Genomic DNA, 25238 nt, shown 5'->3' on the forward strand with positions numbered 1-25238 from the left:
CACACAAAATACTGTTTATACACACAAAATACAGTTTGCATGAAAAAAATTATGAAAATGTAAGCTGTTCTCCTGGAAGAAAACAGTCGTATTATGGGAGTGAAGTATTCACGCTAGATTTCCATGCGGAGGATCATATTGGTTGTGATTTGTAGTTGTGAATGCTTACGTAGCATTATAATACGAAATAAATTGGTTATTGAAGCTTATTAATTGGCTTTGACAATTACGACAATTATGCATGCTGCACATAACTTATCTATGCATGCACAAGCAGGCCAATTATCAATTGCGGGATACACACACAAGCAATAATTATGCTTTCCAACGATCACACCCAGCCATTGGGTCTAACGATTTATTGTTTCAGGCAACTATTATGTCTGCGTGGAAGGTCTTACGGAGCCTTGCTATAGTCTGAGATGCGGGTATAGAATAAAGAAGACAGCCGAGCAAGTCGCTTTCCTCGAGAAGATGTGGGTCAAGGGCATGTGGGGATGGGGAAAGGCCCACCAGGCCTCTCTGAGGACAGCTATGAAGGAAACAGTTAATTAATAATTGAAAATAATTATAAAGTGTAGTTGTTTCTTCTCATAACAGACTCTGATGTCCATGCTTCTGTATCCCGCAATTGTACTGGCTAAGATAGACGGTTTTAGTTATAGAAGGGGAACGAGGTGTCGTACTTGGAAGGGAAAGCACTGAATAGGCGACACAATGATCTACCATGCATTCGACTATTTGAAAATGTAAAGATCTAATTTAATACAAGTAATGATGCTGTTCCCCCAAACAGTGGATATTCGGGATTTCTGATATATTTTTTGAAGTGATCGGCCAATTATAATTATATACTAATTCAAGTCATGTGATCCCGAACACTGGAGCTGGATTGGCTGTGACAGGATGATGGAGAAGAAAGAGTAAATTCCCAGTCATGTGATCTTCAGAAATCCCGTTTAATGAATATCCAGTATTTTCTGAAGTGTGATCGGCCAATTATAATTATATACTAATTCACAGAGCAGGAGAGGAAATTCCCAGTCATGTGATCCCGAACATTGGAGATTTATGTAATAATTTGCACACTCACCTGTAAAGTTTGTGTGCTGCAGAGAACTGCAATCTCTTGGTCACATACTGTACACAATAGGTAGAGACATTACTGCTAGAGGGCGGGTTGTTTGTGAAACAATATTGCCAAAGAACATGGCCTCTATTTCAGAGCGCCCTCGAAATCAGCTCTCTACATTCCTCGTGACTTTGGCCCATGGCTAATGTGCGCATGCGTAGAATGGTGCGAGGGCATTCTGGGCGGCACACGTTGCTATGCTGTTAATTCTTAGAATCGCTGCTTTATTCATAGCTACTATAAATTTATAGTATCTATGCTTTATTCATGCACGTATTCGGGGAGCTCCTTAGAGGCCACGAGCTTATAATATGTGCCAACCCTATCTGTAAACATTGCATGTTGTTGGTTCTCAGAATCACTGCTGCTTTATTCATACACGGGGAGCACCTTGAGAGGCGAGCCTTGTTTTACCTGTAAGATTGATTGACCTGATACGTCTAGCAACAGCTTTTTCCTAGAAGGTTTGACATCAGAATGCGGTAAAATCTGTTTTTCTGCAGTAGATATAATTATAATAGACTAGTCTTCATTCATTCAGCCATAGATATTAAAGCATCCAGCAAAGAATTTCACCAGGCAACAAAAAATGAATTTGGAAATGTCAACAAAAGCAAAGTTTGACGACACCAGTGAGAATTTCAATGCTACGACAAACAAAAAGCGAGTGGCCGTGGCCCACCGTCTTGAAAAATTCGGAGACAACTCTTCCTTCAGTGCTGCAGTGTACGAGTTTAAGAGCAAGTCAATTGTCAAGCGTCTTCTTTGGGGAATGATTGTAGCTTTAGCAATTGCAGGGTTTTGTTACATCACTGCTCAGAGTATCAACATGCTGATCGAAGAGCCGATATCTACCTCTATTACTGAAATGAGGCAGAGGGAGTTGGAGTTTCCTGCTGTGACTGTGTGCAGTCTGAGTTTCCTTAACGCAACTGTCCTAAAAGATTTCTCGAATGGCCAGTACAATAACGGACTCTTAGTCAATCGATTAGTAGAAATGTTTGATTACGCTCAACCTCCAAATGTGCCTCCGTTGACAGAATGCATTTCAATTGCGAATGAGATAACCAGCAACACTGGTTTTGACATCGGCTTCGGAAATCTTGTTTTGGATCTTGCAAAAAATGATCCTATCGGCTTAATCGAACAATGTTTTTTTGAAGGAGATGATTGCACTAACGACTTAGAAATAGTTAACACAATAAGTGGTGTCTGCTTTACGTTCAATGGGCCAAATAAAACTGCAAAGCCTCTTAATGTCCAAGGGACAGGTGTGTTGCAAGGTCTTCGGCTTCAAATCCGAAAAGGAGATCAAGAATTTAGCCTGAATAATAACTATGGTTTCAAGGTCATTGTTCACAATCGTGATGAGCCACCGAGACCAGAAAGCGAAGGGGTGGTGGTTGGACTCGGAAATACCCTTAATGTTGGAATGAAGCAGGTGACTTCAGCTGACAAAACACAATTTTACTCCGGCCAAGATTGTGTAACAAATTTAGATAATCCCTCTAACAACTTAACATTTTCAGAATACTCATCGTACTCTCATTCTCTTTGCTTGAACGATTGCTTTTTTACGCATATTGCAAACAAATGCCAATGTGTGGAAAGAGAATTTTACACACCCGTTCGGAGTCCTTACACTGAAATGAGGGATTGTGGTTCAACAGACATATGCTGTGAAGTCTACACATTTCGGACATTAAAAAACAACTGCAACTGCCCACTGAAGTGTGAAGTAGTTGATCGTACTCTCACAACAAGCAGTGCAACCAACCAATTTTCTGAGGTCGGTATAAATGTCTACTACGAGAGCCTTGTAACTGAAGTACGTGTGACAACAGATTCGTACACTCCTTGGAGCCTGGTCTCTGACATTGGAGGCAACACAGGACTGTTCCTGGGCTTCACGCTACTGACGATAGGGGAAGTGCTGCTGTTGGTGCTTGGATTGTTCAGTGACTGCTGCTGCTCCTCTTGCAAGAAAAGATCAAAGAAAAGCTGGAACATATTCTGAATTGACATGCAGTCTGAGAGACTTGACTCATTATCGTAATTATATATATATAGCTTCCACAATAGTTATTTTAGTATACACGAACCCATATAGCTGCATGTAGCCATCTTAATACTGTTATTTCCTTTCATGCTCTGATTAATTTTTGCTGAATGGTGAGTGAAGACTTGTCTCTTTTATAAGTAATGGAGTAACTAGTCCATCAATCCGTATACGAGAGTTGGAATTCGTAGAAACTGCAATTGCCACTTTCCAAAGAAATTCACCAGACAACAATGGATTTGGAAATAGGGGTTGGTAGATTATGCTCGAGATATTACCTATTATGCTATTCTTTTATGCTCAAGTTAACAGCCTATTATTCTTTTCAAATTGCATATTATTCTTTTTGAAGTGCCTATTATTCCCACATTATTCCCTCCAAAGCACAACATAGACCCCATGTCGTCGCACAAGTAACATCAAACTACCTATTATTCTCATAATTGTTATAAAGGTGCCTATTATGCCAGCATAATTCTCACCCAAAAAATGTTCTTATTATGCTCAAAATTATGCCAGCATAATCTACCAACCCCTATTTGGAAATGTCAACAATTACAAAGTCAACTACTAAGCTTTAATAGCTGGAGCTGGACGACGCCCGTGAGAATGTCAACGCCGCTAGGACGAACAAAGATCAGGCGGTTCACCCTCTTAAAAAGTTTGGAGGCAACTCTTCTCTCAGTGCAGTGTGTACGAGTTCAAGAGCAAGTCAATTATCAAGCGTCTTCTTTGGGGATTGATTGTAATTTCAGCAATTGCAGGGTTTTGTTACATCACTGCTCAGAGTATCAACATGCTGATCGAAGAGCCGATATCTACCTCCTTTACTGCAATGAGGAAAAGGGAGTTGGAGTTTCCTCCTGTGACCGTGTGCAGTTTGAGTTTCCTTGATACGACAGTCTTAAAATATTTCTCGAATGATCAGTACAATAAAGGAGAGTTAGTCAATCGATTCGAAGCAATGTTTGCTTACAATCAACCTGTGTGCTGCAGAGAACTGCAATCTCTATATAGGTCTTGGTCACATCAGGAGTCGAGTGAATTCATGCACTCCTAGATCCTAGGTATAGAGAAGACATTACTGCTAGAGGGCAGCCTGTTTTAGTGTTTTGCGAACTACACCATTCCAGACTGCCCTTGATTGCATTACATGCATGCTGTAGTGGTGCCCGTGATTCTCTAATCTCAGAATCACTGCATGTTATAATTATGAGGAAATCATCAAGGAAGCATCTTTGAAATATGAGGGAAACCAAAATAGCTGTGAACACAGAGAACTTATGTGGCTGGGGGTAGTTAATCAGTTAAAGAAATGTGTGCTATTTGGTACAGTACAGCCAGTCCAATTACATATTAATCACACCACATCAAACCAAAGGTGAATCCTTTCCCTAGAGGAAACATAGGGTATGCATTAACTGAAGACTGTTGCATGCAGGGTCTACTAAGATATTACTATGTTAATTCAGAATTAAGGAATTCCTCAGCTATGACCTGATGCCACTTAGCCATACAATGGATACTTGCAAGTTTAGTGGGGAAGTTTTCCCGTGAAGATTGCGGAAAGCAGTACTTGAAGTTTCTGCTCTCATATGGATTAACAGATTGGTTGATTACTACAAGCTCCACTTGCTTATAAAAGAAACAAATCTTCACTCACCGTTCAGCAAAGAATCTTATCAGACAACAAAAATGGATTTGGAAATGTCAACAAAATCAACGTCTAAGCTTCAACAGCTGAACAACGCCAGTGAGAATGTCGACGCCGCAAGGACGAACAAAGAGCGGGCGGTCCACCGTCTTGACAAATTCGGAGACAACTCTTCCTTCAGTGCTGCAGTGTACGAGTTTAAGAGCAAGTCAATTATCAAGCGTCTTCTTTGGGGATTGATTGTAATTTTAGCAATTGCAGGGTTTTGTTACATCACTGCTCAGAGTATCAACATGCTGATCGAAGAGCCGATATCTACCTCTATTACTGAAATGAGGCAGAGGGAGTTAGAGTTTCCTGCTGTGACCGTGTGCAGTCTGAGTTTCCTTGACACAACTGTCCTAAAAGATTTCTCGAATGAGCAGTACAATAACGAAGACTTAGCCAATCGATTAGCAAATTTATTTGCTGCTGGTGGACCTCCAAATGTACCTCCGTTGACAGAATGCATTTCAATTGCGAATGAGATAACCAGCAACACTGGTTTTGACATCGGCTTTGGAAATCTTATTTTGGATGTTGCAAAAAATGATCCTATTGGCTTAATCGAACAGTGTTCTTTTCAAGGAAATAATTGCACTAACGACTTAGAAATAGTTAACACAATAAGTGGTGTCTGCTTTACGTTCAATGGGCTGAAGAAAACTGCAAAGCCTCATAAGGTCCAAGGGACAGGTGTGCTGAACGGTCTTAGGCTTCAAATCCGAAACGGAGATCAAGAATTTAGCCTGAATAGTAACTATGGTTTCAATGTCATTGTTCACAATCGTGATGAGCCACCAAGACCAGAAAGTGAAGGCGTGGTGGTTGGACTCGGAAGCAGCCTCAATGTTGGAATGCAACAGGTGACTTCAGCCGTCAAAACACAATTTTACTCCGGCCAAGATTGTGTAACAAATTTAGATAATCCCTCTAACAACTTAACATTCTCAGAATACTCATCGTACTCTCGCTCTCTTTGCTTGAACGATTGCTTTTATACGCACATTGCGAATGAATGCCAATGTGTGGAGAAAAAATTTTACACACCTGTTCGGAGTCCTTACACTGAAATGAAGGATTGTGGTTCAACAGACATATGCTGTGAAGTCTACACATTTGAGACATTCAAAGACAGCTGCAACTGCCCACTGAAGTGTGAAACAATTGATCGTACTCTCACAACAAGCAGTGCAACACATTCATTGAATAATGGACCCAACGCTGGATCAATGGTCGGTATAAATGTCTACTACGAGAGCCTTGTAACTGAAGTACGTGAGACAACAGATTCGTACACTCCTTGGAGCCTGATCTCTGATATTGGAGGCAACACAGGACTGTTCCTGGGCTTCACTCTGCTGACGATGGGGGAGGTGCTGCTGTTGGTGCTTGGATTGTGCACTGACTGCTGCTGCTTCTCTTGCAAGAAACGATGGAATCGTAAACAGCTGACAGTCTGAAAGACAAACAATAATCTGACTCATTATCATAATTATAGCTTACAATAGTTTAGAACACGAGCCTATATATATAGCTGTATAGCCATCAAAAGATATTGATCTTCTACAATACTGTTATTTCCTTTTATGCTGTGAATATAATTGCATTAGAACATGTCAGCAGTCATTAACTGTATCTATATAGTATAGACATGCATGATTGTCATATAATAGCTATATAGGATAATAATTATGTAATCAATCTACATTGTACTCCATGGCATGCATGCATACCATATAATTATATCGGGTTTCAAATGTCAATTGCAAAATATTACTGATTGCATTTTTCTAACTATTGCGAATTGCATGCAAAGTATGGGAAATTGCATGCGCGTTTCTTTCGATTGTGATTTATGCGAAAGCTCGAAAATTCGCAATCGAAAGAACATCGCATTCGAAACCATGGAGATATACAGTTGGATTACAGTAGTTGAAAGAGGTTATAGTATACCTACGTTCCATACACGGCTACCCCCCCCCCCTCACTTACTATCATTATTAATTTTGCTTCTTTGGTGATTCTCAGAATCGCATGTTATACACGAGGGAGAGATAGAATATCAAGGAAGAGGAAAAGTAAATAGCGGGGTAATTAACAAAACATTCATGTGATATAGTACTACACAACAGGTGTGTCCTTTCACTAAAGAGGAAACATTGGATATGCATGCATATATATATACAGGGCCTACTAAGATATATTACTGTGTTAATTATGACCTGGTGCCATTAATTTTAGCCACACATTTTTGGCAAAGTTTTCTCGTGAAGATTGTGGAAAGTGGCAATTGCACGAATTCCAGCTCTCGTACGGATTGATGGATTAGTTGCCTCACTGCTTATAAAAGAGACAAGTCTTCACTCACTGTTCAGCAAAGAAATTCACTAGACAACAATGGATTTGGAAATGTCAACAATTACAAAGTCAACTACTAAACTTCAACAGCTGGAGCTGGACGAGGCTAGTGAGAATGTCGACGCCACCAGGACAAACAAAGAGCGGGCGGTCCACCGTCTTAAAAAGTTTGGAGGCAACTCTTCTCTCAGTGCTGCAGTGTACGAGTTCAAGAGCAAGTCAATTGTCAAGCGTCTTCTTTGGGGATTGATTGTTATTTCAGCAATTGCAGGGTTTGTTACATCACTGCTCAGAGTATCAACATGCTGATCGAGGAGCCGATATCTACCTCCATTACTGAAATGAGGCAGAAGGAGTTAGAGTTTCCGGCTGTGACAGTGTGCAGTCTGAGTTTCCTTGATACGACAGTTATTAAAGATATCTCGAAGGACCAGTACAATGATGAGAACTTCTTAGTCTATCAATTGGTACAACTGTTTGCTGCTGGTGAACCTCCAAATGTGCCTCCGTTGACAGGATGCAATTCAATCGCAAATGATTTCTCCAATCGCACTGGTTTGGACATCGCTTTGGAAAGCTTATTTTGAACATTGCAAAAAATGATCCTATCAGAAAGGTGTTATTTTCAAGGATATGATTGCACTAACGACTTGAAAATAATTAAAACAATAAGTGGTGTCTGCTTTATGTTCAATGGGCCAAATAAAACTGCAAAGCCTCATAAGGTCCAAGGGACAGGTGTACTGAACGGTCTTAAGCTTCAAATCCGAAACGGAGATCAAGTATTTACCCTGAATAGTAACTATGGTTTCAATGTCATTGTTCACAATCGTGATGAGCCACCGAGACCAGAAAGTGAAGGGGTGGTGGTTGGACTCGGAAACAGCCTCAATGTTGGAATGCAGCAGGTGACTTCAGCCGACAAAACACAATTTTACTCTGCCCAAGATTGTGTAACAAATTCAGATAATCCCTCTAACAATTTAATATTTTCAGAATACTTATCGTACTCTCGTTCTCTTTGCTTGAACCATTGCCTCTCTATGCATATTGCGAACGAATGCCAATGTGTGGAGAGAGAATTTTACACACCTGTTCGAAGTCCTTACACCGAAATGAAAGACTGCGATTCAACAGACCTATGTTGTGAAATCTATGCATTTCGAACATTCAAAGGCAGCTGCAACTGTCCACTGAAGTGTGAAACAATTGATCGTACTCTCACAACAAGCAGTGCAACACATTCATCGAATATTGGACCCAACGCTGGATCAATGGTCGGTATAAATGTCTATTACGAGAGCCTTATAACAGAAGTACGTGAGACAACAGATTCGTATACTCCTTAGAGCTTGATCTCTGATATTGGAGGCAACACAGGACTGTTCCTGGGCTTCACTCTGCTGACGATGGGGGAGGTACTGCTGTTGGTGCTTGGATTGTGCACTGACTGCTGCTGCTTCTCTTGCTGTAGTACTACTGCCAAATCAGTGCCAACGTAAAAAAAAAAGCGGTCTGGCCAGAAACTGCTTAGGGGTTAAGTACTACTTTTTAGGGTAGCATAAGTACTGCTTTTCAAAGGCAGCATAAGTACTACTTTTTAGGGTAGCATAAGTACTGCTTTCGAGGGCAGCATAAGTACTGCTTTTGAGGGCAGCATAAGTACTACTTTTTAAGGTAGCATAAAGTACACCACACCTAGCAGTGCATACTGTGAGTTACAGAACTCCAGATCAAGTAGCGCTCTGATGGCAGATGCCAGTTTCCCGACACCTAACCACCAGCTCCGGAGCCCCATGAATAACCCAAGCGCTACTTTGGGTCACCGGAAGTGGTTTGTATATAAAGTGTACAGTATCTATGGTTTGTGTCTCATAAATCAGCCGCCCTTTCTAATTAAGCTAGTGCATGAATGATCAGCCTAAAGTCTAGCCTCTATCCCAGGCCTTGTGAAGGAGACTACCTAGCTAGACCTTAATCTATGCCAGAGTCTAGCTGATTTCCAGTATTAGTAATTAATTATCTAAGGACACTCATTTATTACGGCATCATGCATAGTTATGTTGATGCAAATAATTCTTTTATCTAGCAAGGATTTGTAATAATAATTTGATACAAACATAATACACAAAAATTGTCTGTAAAGTATAAGTTGATGTAATGCATGACTAAAATACCTGCTTATGAACAAATGTACCGACATGATAATCGCTGACTGCATGATAATCGACATACGTGATTGATTCAAAAGTGCTTAAAATGTTGAATTTGAAGTTTAAAAAGTGTCCCAAAGTTTTAAGTTCACTGTTCCAATCCTTCCATGGATACTGGTCGCTGGTGGAAATCCTTGAGGGCAATGAACTCTTTAGCAAAGTTATCGAAGGTTCGCACAGACAGTACATTCAGGATGGCCTGCCCTCGGTCCGAGAGGCGTAACCGTGGCGACAGACCCAAAGCGAGGCTCGGATCTTTGATAACCGATACGAACGGGATCACAGCTATCCCGATGATTTTGTCTTTGCCGAACCCAAACGTAGCAGAGTTCTTTGCAATCACTTGCAGCTCTGAGTGTTCCCAGTTGGGCAGTGTGCTGCAGAGAAGACATTTCAGCCATTAATTATTATTTAATTTTAATTGTATCGTGCACACACAACTGGAACAATATTTGAGTGAAACCACAAAGTCATAATGTGCACATTGTTCATAATAATTATAATAATTATACAATGCAAAATGCCATGATTATATAAGGCTGCATGGGTGAAAGCTACTAGCTGTGAACACTGGCCTCTACTATGATATAATCACAACATGCTTTGACTATACTAATTAAGCGAAACAATTCCCTCACAATTTAAAGTTCTCGTTGAAGTTAGGGGAAGTGCCGCCCTTGGAGCTGGTCTTGAACGCTCTCTTGCTGCCGGAAGAGACCGAGGAGGAGATGAGGTGGAGCTCGATAAATGGCTTCAGAGCTGCTCCGTGTGTGGATAGTGTGAGGGGGGGGGGGGGATTTTAGACAATGAACGACTGAGCTAGTGGTGTTATAAGAGTAATCACAATCATTATTTATACTATGATATATAATAGTTAAATATATTGAGGCCAAAAGAAGCCGCTAAGATGGCATAAGGCAAACCCGACATGAGACTACCTACATTGAACAAAGTATTGCATGCATGAAGGGCCTCAATGTAAACTTGCTCTCCCAACTGACCTTGAGCCGAGACACCTTTCAGGGACAGGTTAGTGGCAGACATTACTGTGCATGGGATAGAGCAAAACACTTCGGTAACACAATAACAGGGAAGATATTCGTAGATAAAAGCAAAAACAAAGGTGTTGCCTTGTTAGTAGTATTCATTGTGGCAGGTGTTGTATAGTACTAAAGTCTGTTGATACACTAGTAGTTAGGGATCAAAAGATAGTTCCCAACATAGTTATAATCTGACATTGTAGTTCGCTTAGGGACAATACTAACAGTAAGAGCTAGCAGCAGTAGCTAAGATCAAAACTTGCTAAGATACACCGTTAGCTCATAGTGTCTTTTCCTAAGCCCCTCCCCCTACCACTTAGAGACGTACACATACCTCTGATGAGACCCTCCAGCTCCCCCGTGGTGGGGTGGGAGTAGGCGTCGATCTCCACAAACACCTCTCCACAAAACTCTTCAGTCGCTTGAGCACCACCACTAGTCTCCTCAAGAATGAAATCAGTGATCAGCATTTCTGTGTGAGAGGGGGTGGACACCATAATTATTGTAGTATTACCAAACAGCTATAATTATACTAAATGGCATCGTTTAATATTGAAATTGGACGTTCCCAACACAAGTTATGGACTGTTATTAAAGTTTAAAGAAACGTATACTTGCGGCTAACACAATGTACAACTCCCAATGCTCTACCTGTGGTTTCCCTGTAGAGGCCGATAACTCCCTTCAGCTGTTTCAGTCCCTTCTCAATCGTGCTCAATTTGATTCCCTGGCTACCAGCAGCCGAGAAGAAATCCTGCGAGTGGGTGTGGTGAAAAGTTAATTGTCAAAATGAAGCTGTTTCAAAACGCATCATTATATAGGCCTTTCAAAGGGCTATAAACGCATGTTTTAATGCACAATCCTAACTCAAGGTATACATGTATAATTATAAGCACTGAAAGTTAGCTATAAAAACAGGCCCATTTCGGAAAAATCACCAAGGCTACAATACACTCGTAGCCATGTAATAACTTTACTAAATATACACTTTAAGGCAACGTTACAATACCTTCAAGATATCCATGGCGATATCGAGAGCGGCACACTGACGTCCTGTGAAGTGATGTTTAGGGAACTGGACGGGTGTACTCTGTGACCCCTCCTGCTGTTCCCACTTGAGCATGGGGAGGAGCATTCGATGGAGGCTGTCCAAACAGATGTACCACACCTCTTTGATGACCTTTGACATGATTCCCTGCTCACATGTCTCTGCGATGGTACGTGCCCTGTACGTATGTGGGTGTGGTGTACAGTGTGAAATAATAACTCTAAATGGATACGTTCGTTTAGAAATGTTATATCCAAAAGGAAAGGGTTGTACACTTAGGTAATCCTATAAACGTACTTCCCAGTTTAATTTTTATGAGCGTAAAAACATCACGGATTAGAGAGCAGCTTAGTGGACCATGTGAATGCAATTAGGAGCTATATACAACAACAAGCTAGTGGGTAGTCAGGTAGTCAAGGAAACGTCTATATATGACACTATATACACAGTGTAATACACACAGCTGTACAATAGTTGCCCTCACTTCTCTGTGAGCATGTCCAGTAGCGGTCTCACGATGACCTTCACCTGCTTCCTCTCCACACTACTCTGTCCCTTCAGTCTGCATGGAGAAAGGGGAGGGGGAGGGGGAGGGGGTATAGTATGACATCTTAAATTCTAGTGGCAGATACATTGGGACTAAGAAGCTAATTTAGGGACAGCTACACTAAAAATATTGGAATTTGGAGTATAATTATGCTAGGAATTTGGTTATTATTAAACAACTTCTGACAAACTAGCAGATGTTACATCACTATGGTAACTGGTAGACTCACTTGAGCAGCTCTGTTTGTAGAGTACCCACCTCCCTCAGAATGTGAGGAATTAAACTGCATGTGGTGTATAATAAATAGTCACATGCAGCTATAGTACTCCAAAGTTCCCTCTCACCTTTTGGCCACAAACGTACACCAAGAAGAGTGCTCCTTGGAGAGAACACCGCTCTGAAACTCTTGTAAGATCTTGGATACTTTAGGTCCAGAGTTCTAAGGAGAGATGGGTACAACATTATGAGAGCTACGCAGCTGTGTGTACATGTAAGAGCTTACCTCCCCGCCCATCTGTGAGAACAGTGTTTGTACGTTTACCCTCAGGGATTGGAGGTTGTTAAGCAACATGCACACCTGTTGGGAATGAATCAAGTCATTATCATTATATCAAGAATACCCTCTCCTGTCTTGCTCGGAACTTTGTCTTTACGAACAATAACTAGATATAACTAACTAAAATCGCGAGACTTGCAACTTACTGTTTCCAGCTCTGATACATACTCCGGTATGTGAGTAACCACTTTGTCAACGTAGTGTTGTACCAGAGAACACACCACCTGTGTGTGTGTGTGTATGCGTGGGTGTGGGTAAGTACATGAATTCCCTTATAAGGTAACTAATGCGCTACCACATTGATTTGTATGTATAGCGCACGCATTTTCCCAGAAAACGGACGATTTGGGAAATAAATAAATCGCTGATCTAAGCACATATTATTGTAGCTCTACCAAACAGCTACTAAGTGAATCTTTTAGTTTTGATATCGGACCTTCCTTACTCAAGTTATGGCCTCTCAAAGTTAACTACGAAAACAGCCATTTTAGAAAAAACACCCACTAATAGCCCACGCTTTTTTTTCAGAAAATGGACAATTTGGGTCCAAAATAAATCACCGATTTAACCGCACCATATTGTAGCAATACCAGACAGCTACTTAAAAAACAATAACTTTTGGAAATCAGACGTTCGCAACACAAGTTATGGACAATTAAAGATAGCTTCGAAAGCAGGCCTGATTGAGCCACTTATAGCCCACGCTTCTTTTGTGGCTAATGCAAATAAGATTAAAGTACATGGATCACATGATCTGATAGCTCACCTCAGCGAACACCTCCAGGTAGGTGGTATGCACATCTCTGTCTTCCTGACCCAGCCCCTGAACAAACTCCAGTCCGTGGTGAAGGTAGAAGAACATCTGGTAACTTGACGAAGTAAACTTCTGTTTCTCGTGAGAAGCAAACTGAAAGTGAAAGTAGTAATTAATGTTAAACATCATATCATCTAGGTAATAATAATAGGGTACTTTCAAGTATCAGGTTTTGTACGTATTACAAATTGAGTCGGCAATGTTCAAACTCTAGCTCTAAGCTGGCCCCTAATTATAATAAATAATAAGGTATCACAGATCTAGAACTGGATATTTAAGACGAGCAAATGGCTTACATGAAAAGTGTTTTTGTCATCTTCCCAGGCATTGTTGACAAAGACGATTCCTTCGTTCAGATAGCCAGTCAACCATAGCTTACCACAGGGGAAGAACCAGCGAGGGTAGTCAGGGGTCAGATCCTTGTACATGGGCACGCGACGAATCTCTGATTCATACAACCCCTGAACCTGCACATTGGGGGGGGGGGTCTCAAAACTTATTGCAACCCCCAGATTATGCACAGTAACGAGAGCATCTGTACCCATCGCAAATTTCAACCGCCAGATGAGCATAGAGTACAATTGTGAACCCATTGTAAATGTTAACGAACTTGTGAATCTCTAAGTTAGGTAGCTGTCTGGATAAACAAGTCAGCTGTGTGTGTGTGTGTGTGTGCATAAGATAACTCACAATAAAGAAGAGACTGATGTATTCCTTGGGAGGGAAGAGCTCCAGGTTAGCAGGAGCGGCAAACAGCCCATCAATGGTCTCAGAGAACCATCGCCATAGCTCCCCAGCTGACACATCTCCAAGGTTGAACGTGCAAAACCTGGGAAAGAGATAATTATATTAGTTTACTGTTACACAATTCTAAGGAATGCACACAGTTGAAGGGTTACTTGTACATGTCATTCTTTTAAGTCACAACTTACTTAGCTATACTGGGAGCGTAAACTTTTCTATCCTCGTTGATGACGGCTTTCATCTGCTTGAGCACACTGTAGAAGAACTGGAATGGAGCGCCAGCTGTGCTGAGCCCAGGATGTTTGCTGTTGTCTTCGACCATGCTATTCTGCACTATAAATTCAAAGGTGCTTTTCACACACTCCTGCAAAAAAAAGAATGTTATGAGATAGCAAAAAACAGTCCAAGTAGTATGAGAGCAAAAAAAGAGGAAAAAATATATGACCTCGACGTGATTCGAACACGCAACCTTCTGATCTGGAGTCAGACGCGCTACCGTTGCGCCACGAAATCAACTTGCAAATGCAACGTTTCATTACAGTACTTAATCTCACGACATACGGAAGTCTCCAAACACATTGCATACCTTCATGTTTTCCAGAATAAGATGCTCCAGTTTAAAGTTACAGGGAAAGCCCATAGCCTGCGAAGCACCATAGCAACCTGCATGCTAGTATAAAATATGGCTCACCTGCTGCTGAAATTCCAAAACTGTTTCCATAAGTTGACAAGTTTCAACCAGTTCTGCAAGCTTTTGCTGATCGTGGGGGGGATAAAACTCCTACAAAAAGATTACATACGTAGTTTCAAGGGTACAGAATAATGAGATCGTTCTCACCCGGTATTGTTGTAAGTCCAGTTTGAGTGAGGTCATCAGTTTGTCCAATAGTCTCGAGAAGTTGTCTCTCTGTAAAAGCACATTTATATACCCCCAGGGTATAATACGTACATCGTACAAGGTTACTATTATTAGGTATAGCCTAGGCTAATAAAAATGTGTGTCCAGTTTATTTCAGGTTACCTACTTAATTATAATTGTAGCGCTACGTACATGAACATGTGCTTCTATGGAGATGTACTTTAAAAGTTATAAAGGAAACTATATGCTCACCCCAAAGTTGCTGGCGTCCATATACTCCTCCATGAGGACGGTAGCTCCTACGGCTCTGGAGGCGTGGTCAGCCGCAACATGAAGGAACATCTTGAACTTGAGATTCTTGAGGAGATTGTCGATCATGATAAGGGCCGACTTGAGGGAGTGGTGGTTCACTAGGAGCTCTATATGGCTGCATAGGGAGGGGTAATGTTAAGTTGTACGTGTGTTTTGAAACCTTAGTTGTAACTGTGTCTAAATGAGAAACACTGCATCCAATGGAGGAAGGAACTTTAAGCAATATAATACTATCAGAATGGAATACAAACACTGTGCTAGCCGATGTATACTTACACCATCATTCTGAAGATAGGCTCCACGGCGTATCTGAGGGCAAACTCATCGATAATCTCCTGGGAGACGGAGGGGAGGAACTTGACAGAGAAGGCATCATCGTCGCCAGGTGGCTAGGAGGGGGGGGGGGGGGTAAGTTGTGCAACATACATAGTCTATCAATTAGTGCAATAAACTTCAGACTCACTTTGGTAGGGATGGAAACAAGAGGTTGGTTGCTGTTAAGATGACAGTGAAGGAACAGTTGCTGTAAACAGAGCAAAATTAAGGCCATAATATTGACGCCATAATAATTACTATTATCGATAGCTAGACAGTGACCTAGTAGCTCACCTCGTGTAGCTTCATGTACTGCTGATGAAAGGGAGTGATAACTTTGTCCCCCTCAACGTGAGCGGCAATGCTCAGCTTGAGATGTCCGCACACCTCCGGACCTTTCACAGTTCTCTTGGCTACAGGTATTGATATTGTGATCCAAGCCAAACAACACACGGTACAATTACAATGTACAGTACATGTATCAATGGGCTACTAAAATTAATACATCTTTTAGTTTTGATATCGGAATGATATCGGACATTCCTAACACAAATTATGGACCACCAAAGTAAGCTCAAAAACAGGCCAATTTCAGAAAAGAAAAAAAAACCACTTTTAGGCTGCGATTTTTCCTAGAAATGTTGTGGTCTCACCTAGCTTGTACCAGACGTCCTGAGGGGGTCCCACTCTCCGCACTTCAATGATCTTCTCCCCTATGAAAGTGTCCCCCTCCTTGGTGAGCCTGTGGGCCATGCGAGACAGTGCCGTATCTCTCTCCACCCTGATGGAGGAGAGGGGGGAGGTGACATGACAACATGATCAGAGGATACAATTGGTCCTAATTATAAGGCAGGCTGTCGGTACATGTATATCAAATAAATAAGTTCAATTTCACCGATATCTATTGATCCATTAATTGGTATACATAAACATACATAATAATTATTATTATTGCCCAGTCTATTGAACAGACCACCATCTTTACACAGAGCTTAGCGCTGATAGACAAATGTTCCCTCGTATACATAAAGAGGGGGTGCTCTCAAACATGCGTGCGCACACTCACCATACGCGTATCTGGATGGCTTCATGATAGTTGTAACAGAGGCTGCAGTGAACAAAATCACATGATCATCACATGATAATTATTGTACAGAAAATGACAACTTTTAATTCTCAAACCAACAATAATGCATATACATGAATTAAAAATGCTGCTTCCACTGAAAAGATGAAGCTGTTCCGTACATACAACTGGATACGCTCATACGCAAGTAGATCGAATCGTTTAATAATAATTTATGGATATTTAAAGGTAGAACTTACAATGAGAAGTCTTCGTTCCAATATGGAGGGCTCTTATCGGCTGATGTACGTTTGAACGCTTTGGTCCTCTTAGTGTTGTCTCCAAGGGCAACAGACACGTAGATCTTGTGATCTGTACCGATGGCAATACACAAACGTCAATGTTGAACCGGTCAAATTTGCCCTCAAAGGCATAATGAAATATACTCAATGTTCAACATAAGCACAGAACTAGTGATGTAGCTACATAGCACTCACCGCTCTCTTTGAACTGCAAACCTTGAGACCCAATAACTACAAAGAGAACAAATTAGACCAATTTTGAAACTTTGTCACTAATTAGTACCAATGTTGAAGAACAAATTAGACCAATTTTGAAACTTTGTCACTAATTAGTACCAATGTTGATGCCAACATGCAGTAATCTGTACACATACCACACATACGCCCACACACTGTACCATTGACTGTAACCTCTGCACTGAAGTTCTGTGCCATCTGGAGTATTTTGTCTTTGGTCTCCGTGGCGATGGCCTCGTGCTCCCGTTGGGGTACATCAAATGCTTCTCGTATGAGTTGGAACCGGTTGGCATGGTTCACTTCCATACGATGCATCTTGTCATTAATGGCTGACTCTTGATCATGAACTGAGGAGGATAGGGGGCAGTAGAACAAGAGCTTAATTAGCATAATTATATTATAATAGAGTTGGTATAATAGCTAGCTACTGCTAATATGGGGATTGCAATATTATACAATCATTGCCTAAGGGAATACGTACATTACGCTAGCTGCTTGTTCATTCATTGGCTACATGTACGTATCAAAATAGTGACTCACTGAAGCAATCTTGGCTGGCTAGAGTGGAGCACCTCTCATGACACACCTTACCACAGCCTGCAATAGTGTATAACAATGAATCAAGGTACTAAGGGGCATTCCATCTCTTCTACCATTGTTGAACAAGTTTTGGAGCTATCAATTACTGTTTCTATTACAACTAGAGCACTACAAGGTGTGTGTACCCCCAGAGGAGGGAGCTAGGGGGTACTACAAGGACCCCCTGTTTGTGTGACCCCAGAGGAGGGGGCTAGGGGGTATTACAAGGATCCCCTGTTTGTGTAACCCCCAGAGGAAGGAGCTAGGGGGTACTATATACAAGGTTCTCACGTTCACACTTGACCCCCTGTTTGTGCAACCCCCAGAGGAGGGAGCTACACTCGGAGCAGTTGGTGGGTTTACGGGCAGACCAGACCTCAAACATGTGGTTGTCAGGTTCTGAGGCAGGATACACCAGAGCCTCCACCGTACGCCTGTACACATGCATCCTCTGCACGGGGGGGGGGGGTAGAGATCACATGATCATCACTGGCTCTACATATAAATCTACGCCAAAATTAAACTGTTATATACATGTAGTCCTACAGGAAAAACGGTCGAATGGTGCCAGGGACCGGTAAATAAAATCATGACGACATTATAGGATGGTTAAAGACAGCAGTTTTTAATGCACACTGTTTTAAAAGTTCACTTACAATATCTTCATCGATGTAGTGTTTTCTGCTACGCCGGATTTTTTTCACATCAATCACGCTCCGAGAACGAGTACGGAACTCAGTCTAGAAGAAGGGGGAGGGGTATTAGGAGTGGCAACTATGGCTATAGGGCTTACATTGACGTTGCTGAAGTACTTGATACTGTCCACCAGCTCATTCTTAGCTTCGCTCAGCTTCTTGTAGCTCTGCAGCTGGTTCACCCTGGAGGCATACAGAACATCATCGGATAGTCACTACTCAAAACAAGCTAGAGAACGTGGCTAGAAATTAACCTATGTAATTATCGGGCTCAAATTTAGAATTTTATGGGTACATAATATTTTTAGCCAAAGTGCTTAGTTGTACTCGCATTGCAATCATTGAGCAGTTACAGCTAGAATACACAGACACACACGCACGCACGCACGCACGCACGCGCACACACACACACACACACACACACAGTCAGTTTTACTGTATCCCTCTTGTGGCTACGGCCTAAGGCATATAATTATAACAAAGGGCATGTAATGGCCTCTATCCAACAGAACAGTTCACTAACACGAATCAACGCAACAATATCTTTATTAAGCTATACTCACAGCTCCACAAGAGTGATGGCTCCACTCCCAAATAGCCCTGCAAAGCTGCTCGTATTCGACTTCATGTTTTCTCGTATCTCAGGCAGCAGCTGTTCGTACGCCTTCCTCCATAGCATCACATACCTGTTTGGAGAACTCCCCACACCTACCTCCGATGTCATGCTTCCTGGACCATCACAATGACTAGGGGGAGACCAGGAATCAAGGAAAATAGGTTGTCGTTATACTAAAGATACCAATTTGGTGCTCCAGCTATGTATGTATGTAACGCCAGTGCTAAATCAAACGGCCATAACTTTAGTTCCGTTGATCCAATCACATTAATTTTCTGAAAGCTTAGAAAGAGACATTTCAAATGGTGTTTTAATCCAACATTTCGCTGGGGCCATAATTTGGCATTTTTCGGCCTTGGACCATGGGCTATAATCCATGGTATTTGGCCAAAATTGGCAAATTTTTTCATATCTCAAATATGAACATTGGTGATATATACCATTTGAAAGGTATCTTTCTAAGCTTTCATAAAATTATAAAATCGTTGAAATTGGACCCCCAGAATTTTTAAAGAGCCGACTCTGATACTCTAAAAATGCTGGGGACCCACACACTCACTCAATATCTGGTGTCCTGACTTCGTGCGCCCGTTGCAGTCCCCTCCTCTTAGCACTGGCTGAGGCTCCATTCTCGCTCTGTGATTGGTCGCTCATGGCCATGGTACGAGTATCCACGGCGACAGATGATGGAACTCTCAGGCTATCCGAGCCGATAGATGATCGTTTCTTGTCGTCCAACCGCGATAGAGAAGCAGACATCGGGTGGAGGTTTCTGTCCTCAAAAGGCTTCCTCTTGTGGTCCACTGTGTGGGAGTGTACGAGTGGACTCCGCCCAGGAGACCCTTGTCTGACTGGGGGTGAGCCCCTGCTACTTGCTCCGTTATAAGCGTGTTTCTTGACATGACGGGGAGATAAAGACCTCCTTCGCACTCCAGTGGAGTCACTACATTTGGCACTTCCGTCACATTCCCAGTCGAAATCGGGGAAATCAAGATCATCGCTATTGACTGAGTATCTTTGTCGCTGGTGTTCGAAATTTTCCTCATAATCAGAGATAGGTACTCCAACCTCAATGGTGCTGCTATCTAATGATGTGCTCGAGCCACCCAGCACCTGTCGAATCATGCTACAAGAGAAAGAGGGGGTGGGAGGGTGTGGTTTACAAAACAAAAGATAGGTTTACTGAGTAGTACTCTAGGCCTATTACTATACAGTCCTTTTCAAGTAGGGTTAAATACCATTCAAAATTGAATGTAGCCTCGTTCCCAGGCCGATTTGTCGCAACTAGCGTTATTTTAGAGACAAATCGGCCTGGGAACGAAGCTAAGTTGAATGTTGCAATGAGTATAACACCACTAAACCACAAAGCTGAGTTTAGCTTTAGGTACGGTGGGCTGTCACTTCAACAATCCACTTTGAATGAATGTATTCAACCAACTGTACTTAAAAAGCACTGTAGCCTAAGGCGTACTGTACCTTGGTATGATGGAATGTAGGGCGGGGTCAGGGGAGGGGGACAGTGATTGCGGGGGCAGTGATCGTGGAGACAGTGATCGCGAGGAAAGTGAGTGTGACCGTGATTGTGAGGGGGAGAGTACGCCTGAGGAGCTCCTTGAGGGGGTGGATGGGGGGACAGGAGAACTTGGAACGTGGGCGAGGTTAGTGGGTGGGGCTGCCAATTCAAGATCAGGGTTAGGGGATGAAGCTAAGATTGGTTTTGGTCAGGAATGGTTGTGAATGTGAAGTAGTGGTTGGGGGGGGGTTGAAATAGATTGGATTGTGGCTTATTGGGAATTATAGACACAGCTATAATCAGGAGAGCTTGTATATAGTACAAACATTCAATTTCTCTGAGTTAGTTGATAATGCACTAACTCTAACCACCACTATATATACCACCCAATATTACAGAGTCCTCTTCGTACCGGCTCTGTTTTTGTGTGATCTGTGATCAAGTTACCTAGCTCTCCAGTCACTATCTGCTGCTGTTGACGCTCGATGGTCTCCACCTGTGGAAACAGAACGTAGTATTGAGGGGGTGTAGTAGGGGGGGTAGTATTGGGGGGGGGGGTCCTTGTAAGCACACACCTCCTGTTGCAAAACATTGTCCAGTTTACGTAGTTTCTCGTCGAGCATCTGAGCGATATCTTCTGGCAAGTCTGCGAAATAAAAATAATAATAAACAGAACAGTGTCAGCATTTAATAACTATTTCACTCCCAAGTTGTGAGACGGTTCAGGGGGGGTGGTTCTCTACCCACTACCGTATGGAGGGTATATTTCGAGGGTGTAAATTTTCGTGGTTTTCGCGGATTAAGCATGTACCGCGAACATTTATAACCGTGAATTTAATATCGCATGCATGCATGCTGCAAAAAGGCTACTATTCCACGAAAAATAAATCCGCAAAAACCTTTCTAAAGGCATTTCCGCGAAAATTTATACCCTCGAAATATATTCGCTATACGGTATATACAATATAGCTCACATGACTAGCACGGATTCCACTATGAAAGCCCACCACCACTTATAACAACATTATGTAACTATTAATAACACACACACACCTAGCTCTACATACTGTTAGCTGGCACTTTTACACTTGCTGTAGAAACCTTACCCGGAGGAAGTTCAAAGTGCACGTCGACAAGTAGTTGATGGTCCGTGGGAACCTGACTACCATTGTCCGCGGGTAGGAGGAGCTTGTACCACACCCCCTCTCCTTTCTGGGGGTGGGGGGTTGAGATAGTACGTAGCACTGATAACATTTTAATACAGCAAAGTAAAAGTATACATGGCGTATTATATATGCTGGAAAGTGCATGGCTTCTTTATGACTACATTTTGATAGGAGAAAAGGTTTCTTAGGAAGAAAAATATACTTTCAATTATAGAAATATTGACAAATTGACACGATTGAGTACACAAGACACGCACATACACACAAACACGACACGTATATATAAGTGTTTCCAAACGGCCCCCACTTGACCGTAGACTCGATGAAGCGTGTCTCACCTTATTGGAGTGTCTGACACTGGCAAGAGGCACTGAAGCCACACCCACAAGATCGGAAAGGACAAAGAGCTTTGTCCGATACAGCTCCAAGATTACGGACCCAAATACATCATTGGGGTCCACTTCACTGTGTGTGTGTGTGTGTGTGTGTGTGTGTGTGTGTGTGTGTGTGTGTGTGTGTGAGTGACAACTGTGAATGTACAATCATAGACTGTTACAATCAGCTCTACAACAATGAGATGCCAATGTGTATTTTAACAATTATTTTGCAGTGTGTGTGTGGGGGGGGGGGGATAAGGAATTTCTTGGTAAAATCGCATGCCTTGTATAACACAAAAGTTCTATTGAGACAGAAGAGTCCATTCAAAGAACAGTATTTAGTCTTTGCCCCAGACCAGAGTGTGTATGCTGAAATGCATCATGAAATGGTTTGAAGGAGCTACGTAGCAACCAAAAGCTCTGTGGGTAAACAACCTATCAATATCAATCAGTACATGTTTATGCTGGTGCAGTGGTGCAGGTGATTCTATTTAGTTGGGTTGTGCACACACAGCACTTGAATAATTGAAGAAACACCTTGTAAACAGGAAACAGGAGAATCTTACAAATAGCATCACAGTGAAAACTGTGAACACACCATAATTCCAAAACTAATCTAGATTAGCACAAATAGAGGAAGGAAAAAGAGACAGCCAAGTTGTCTAGAGGAACACTTTCAGATATGTGTTACAAGGAAATGAGCAAAGCTACGAGCCAAAATATACTAATTCTGTCAATTTCAGTACTTTATACTGATGATTTCATACTCTGTAGTGATGATTACAAGACTCACAAGACACAGTCGTAGTTCCACTGGGGGTCAGGGGGTGGGGCTTTCACCGTCTTTTTGGTTGCCTCACCAACACGGAGGTACACGTACACAGGAGCTGTGTCTGAGGGGGAGGGGTAATCAGGTGACAATATAAACAACCGACCACCGTTACGTACGAAACCTTTTTGGGTCAGATGTTTGTTTGTCCAACATGCTTTAGTAATTGGTACAAACAAACAAGTTACTGCCTCCAAGGCTTGTACAGCTACAAGCACTCTACAACATACTGTTCAATTAACTTGTACAGCTACAAGCCTTTTACAACCTTCCACAAGCTAACTTTTTTACATGTACACAATTAAGACGGAATTTTCTTCCTACCTATCCATGTATTGATTAACTTAGACACTGTATCATTGAGTTCCGACACACCTGCTCATAACTACAGTGTTTGTGTAGTACGGCAAAGCAACAAGATAGGTAGGTGATTAAACCTAATCACTTAGAATGAGCAGTGAGACAGTTAGACAGCATATTTTGGCTAGCTAACTGATAGGAACACAATAGTTGAGACGGCATGCCTAGCTCTGCACTAGCAACACAACAGTAGCTCTGTATGCAGTGAAGACATAGTTCTGTGTACAAACACTATATTTGTTCTGTTGTGATTGTTTTGAGAAACATACGACTAACAGAAACATGCACACGGACAGATGCTGGAATAGTACTGAAAGTCAACTGCATCCATCAGTACAGCTAGTACACTGCGCACACCAACAAGACTAGTACAGATACACTGCGCACATAGAAACATGGCTAGAGCTACATAAAAGAGTACACAGGGACATGGATACAAATATTCTGAGCATTTACGTAGTTTCAAAGCAGCTACATGTTAGTGGTGTAAATAAAATGAATGTCACGATAAATGTCACGGTAAATAAAATAATGTCACGGTAATTAAATAAATATCTCGGTAATTATTTCCCTCAGTTGTTAATGGGGACTGTAAAAACTTTCAATCAAACTGTCCCACATAGTACATGTATTACATACTAGATAAACAATCTATATGCACCTGCTAATAGAGGGGGGGGGGGTGGAGAGGAAACCTGCCAAATATACAAATGTTGTCGAGTTGATGTATTTAATTAAATGAGGGTTAGTCCTTAATTTATAATTAAATCCAATATGGTGTACAAATAAAGTGCATGCCCCCTAACTATATTATATGTAACTATGCATTCCTGTGTATACGTGATGCCTGTACAAAATCTAATCTGCCCTCGTGGGCTGCTCTCCATAACTGGAGACGAGAAAGATAAAGAAGAAGATGCCTGGGCTAATGTGCCACACTGGTGAGGTTTCTTGCTGCTAGATTGCAACTATGGAGACAAAGGAAAGGCATAAATATGCCACTTACCATACAACTAGCAGTATATATCTACTTGATTTGGCGTCTCAGGCAATTTGGCGATCTTGGATAAAATACGCCAAATTTTCTAGTTAGTAAGTATTTATATAATTACCTTAAGGTGACATATTTTCGCGTGTATTAATTTCTGCTATTTCTGCGAATGAGAGTAAAATCGCAAAAATTAGTACTCGCAAATAATTGGCCGCCCTCTTATTTAATGTATCCAGATCAACATTTCGCAAATTATACCGCAAAATGTACAAAACTGTAAAAACGCAAACAAATCTACCTGTGAAAATATGTCACCTTAAAGTAACAAACCACCACTTGACAGTATCGAATAATACAGGTGACCATTAACTCACCAGAATCTTGGACGAGACCGCTCAGAACTGTCGTGTCCACGGTGCGTGTGGGAAAACAAAATGATAATGGTATAGCGTTAACGACATTTATAGCTAGCTGTGGTGTGTGCTCAACAAATAGTTCATTTCACCCAGATGCAATACATAAGAGCTTGTACTAAATGTTTTAGCTATGGTATTTTCCCAAGCCTAAGCTTAGCTCTCTGTACTGTACTCACTCACTCACCATGTATCCAGAGCTTTGAGGTAGCCATCACTGTACTACTAGTAACTAGATCTACTATAGGTGAGATTATTCCAGTGACATCACCTCTAGATCTGTAGCTAGCTGGTTAGAGTCTTGAAAATGAAACATGGAATGTTGCTATATATAATGTGTCTAGCTGTGCATGGAAAAGGTTGTTTGAGAAAATTGGTTGGCTTTGAAGCCATTTACGGTA

General features: G+C 41.7%; 4 protein-coding genes and 1 non-coding gene across 6 annotated transcripts; 3 read left to right on the forward strand and 2 right to left on the reverse strand.

Moving 5' to 3' along the window:
* The first annotated feature begins 1508 nt into the window (after positions 1-1508).
* Positions 1509-3326, forward strand: LOC135338348 (acid-sensing ion channel 4-A-like). Its single transcript, XM_064534445.1, has one exon. It carries the CDS (start codon positions 1722-1724, stop codon positions 3147-3149), a length of 1428 nt encoding a protein of 475 aa, XP_064390515.1. The 5' UTR covers positions 1509-1721; the 3' UTR covers positions 3150-3326.
* Positions 3327-4705: 1379 nt separating this feature from the next.
* Positions 4706-6503, forward strand: LOC135338350 (acid-sensing ion channel 4-B-like). Its single transcript, XM_064534446.1, has one exon. The coding sequence runs from the start codon at positions 4887-4889 to the stop codon at positions 6345-6347; it is 1461 nt and encodes a 486-aa protein (XP_064390516.1). The 5' UTR covers positions 4706-4886; the 3' UTR covers positions 6348-6503.
* A 657-nt stretch (positions 6504-7160) lies between these two features.
* On the forward strand, positions 7161-8747 carry LOC135338930 (uncharacterized). The gene is made up of 2 exons (XM_064535024.1): positions 7161-7539; positions 8595-8747. The coding sequence occupies exons 1-2, from the start codon at positions 7285-7287 to the stop codon at positions 8745-8747; spliced, it is 408 nt and encodes a 135-aa protein (XP_064391094.1). The 5' UTR covers positions 7161-7284.
* Positions 8748-9334: 587 nt separating this feature from the next.
* On the reverse strand, positions 9335-25229 carry LOC135338351 (phorbol ester/diacylglycerol-binding protein unc-13-like). Of its 2 annotated transcripts, none has more exons than XM_064534448.1 (41): positions 25025-25229; positions 24799-24825; positions 23038-23137; positions 22206-22332; positions 21808-21913; positions 21277-21347; positions 21149-21197; positions 20665-20860; positions 19748-20314; positions 19136-19318; positions 18671-18755; positions 18534-18617; positions 18169-18328; positions 17839-17895; positions 17460-17645; positions 17257-17292; positions 17020-17131; positions 16760-16801; positions 16347-16474; positions 15988-16106; positions 15842-15901; positions 15655-15767; positions 15319-15493; positions 15046-15114; positions 14899-14988; positions 14794-14850; positions 14396-14571; positions 14154-14292; positions 13760-13930; positions 13416-13556; positions 12796-12873; positions 12596-12670; positions 12438-12532; positions 12323-12376; positions 12031-12108; positions 11508-11724; positions 11150-11252; positions 10833-10970; positions 10460-10504; positions 10097-10217; positions 9335-9835 (listed from the first exon to the last, which is right to left on the reverse strand). In XM_064534448.1, exons 1-41 carry the CDS (start codon positions 25050-25052, stop codon positions 9547-9549), a joined length of 4947 nt encoding a protein of 1648 aa, XP_064390518.1. In that variant the 5' UTR covers positions 25053-25229; the 3' UTR covers positions 9335-9546. The 2 variants fall into 2 exon arrangements, with proteins under 2 accessions (XP_064390518.1, XP_064390517.1); XM_064534447.1 differs by having other exon boundaries at positions 20665-20893.
* Positions 14649-14720, reverse strand: Trnaw-cca (transfer RNA tryptophan (anticodon CCA)). Its single transcript has one exon. It is a non-coding gene; the product is annotated as a tRNA-Trp (tRNA).
* Positions 25230-25238: the final 9 nt, after the last annotated feature.

This window comes from Halichondria panicea, chromosome 7, assembly GCF_963675165.1.
Source record: "Halichondria panicea chromosome 7, odHalPani1.1, whole genome shotgun sequence".
Lineage (NCBI taxonomy): Eukaryota > Metazoa > Porifera > Demospongiae > Suberitida > Halichondriidae > Halichondria > Halichondria panicea.

What these genes read in the sequence shown, in the direction of transcription:
- LOC135338348 (XM_064534445.1), top strand. Translation starts at nt 1,722, where the DNA reads ATGAATTTGGAAATGTCAACAAAAGCAAAGTTTGACGACACCAGTGAG.
- LOC135338350 (XM_064534446.1), top strand. Translation starts at nt 4,887, where the DNA reads ATGGATTTGGAAATGTCAACAAAATCAACGTCTAAGCTTCAACAGCTG.
- LOC135338930 (XM_064535024.1), top strand. Translation starts at nt 7,285, where the DNA reads ATGGATTTGGAAATGTCAACAATTACAAAGTCAACTACTAAACTTCAA. An exon ending in TTGTTACATCACTGCTCAGA is followed by an intron (nt 7,540 to 8,594) that starts GTATCAACATGC and finishes TATACTCCTTAG; the next exon opens with AGCTTGATCTCTGATATTGG.
- LOC135338351 (XM_064534447.1), bottom strand. Translation starts at nt 25,052, where the DNA reads ATGGCTACCTCAAAGCTCTGGATACATG. An exon ending in TGGAACTACGACTGTGTCTT is followed by an intron (nt 22,333 to 23,037) that starts GTGAGTCTTGTA and finishes ACACACACACAG; the next exon opens with TGAAGTGGACCCCAATGATG. An exon ending in TTTTGGAATTTCAGCAGCAG is followed by an intron (nt 14,851 to 14,898) that starts GTGAGCCATATT and finishes GGTGCTTCGCAG; the next exon opens with GCTATGGGCTTTCCCTGTAA.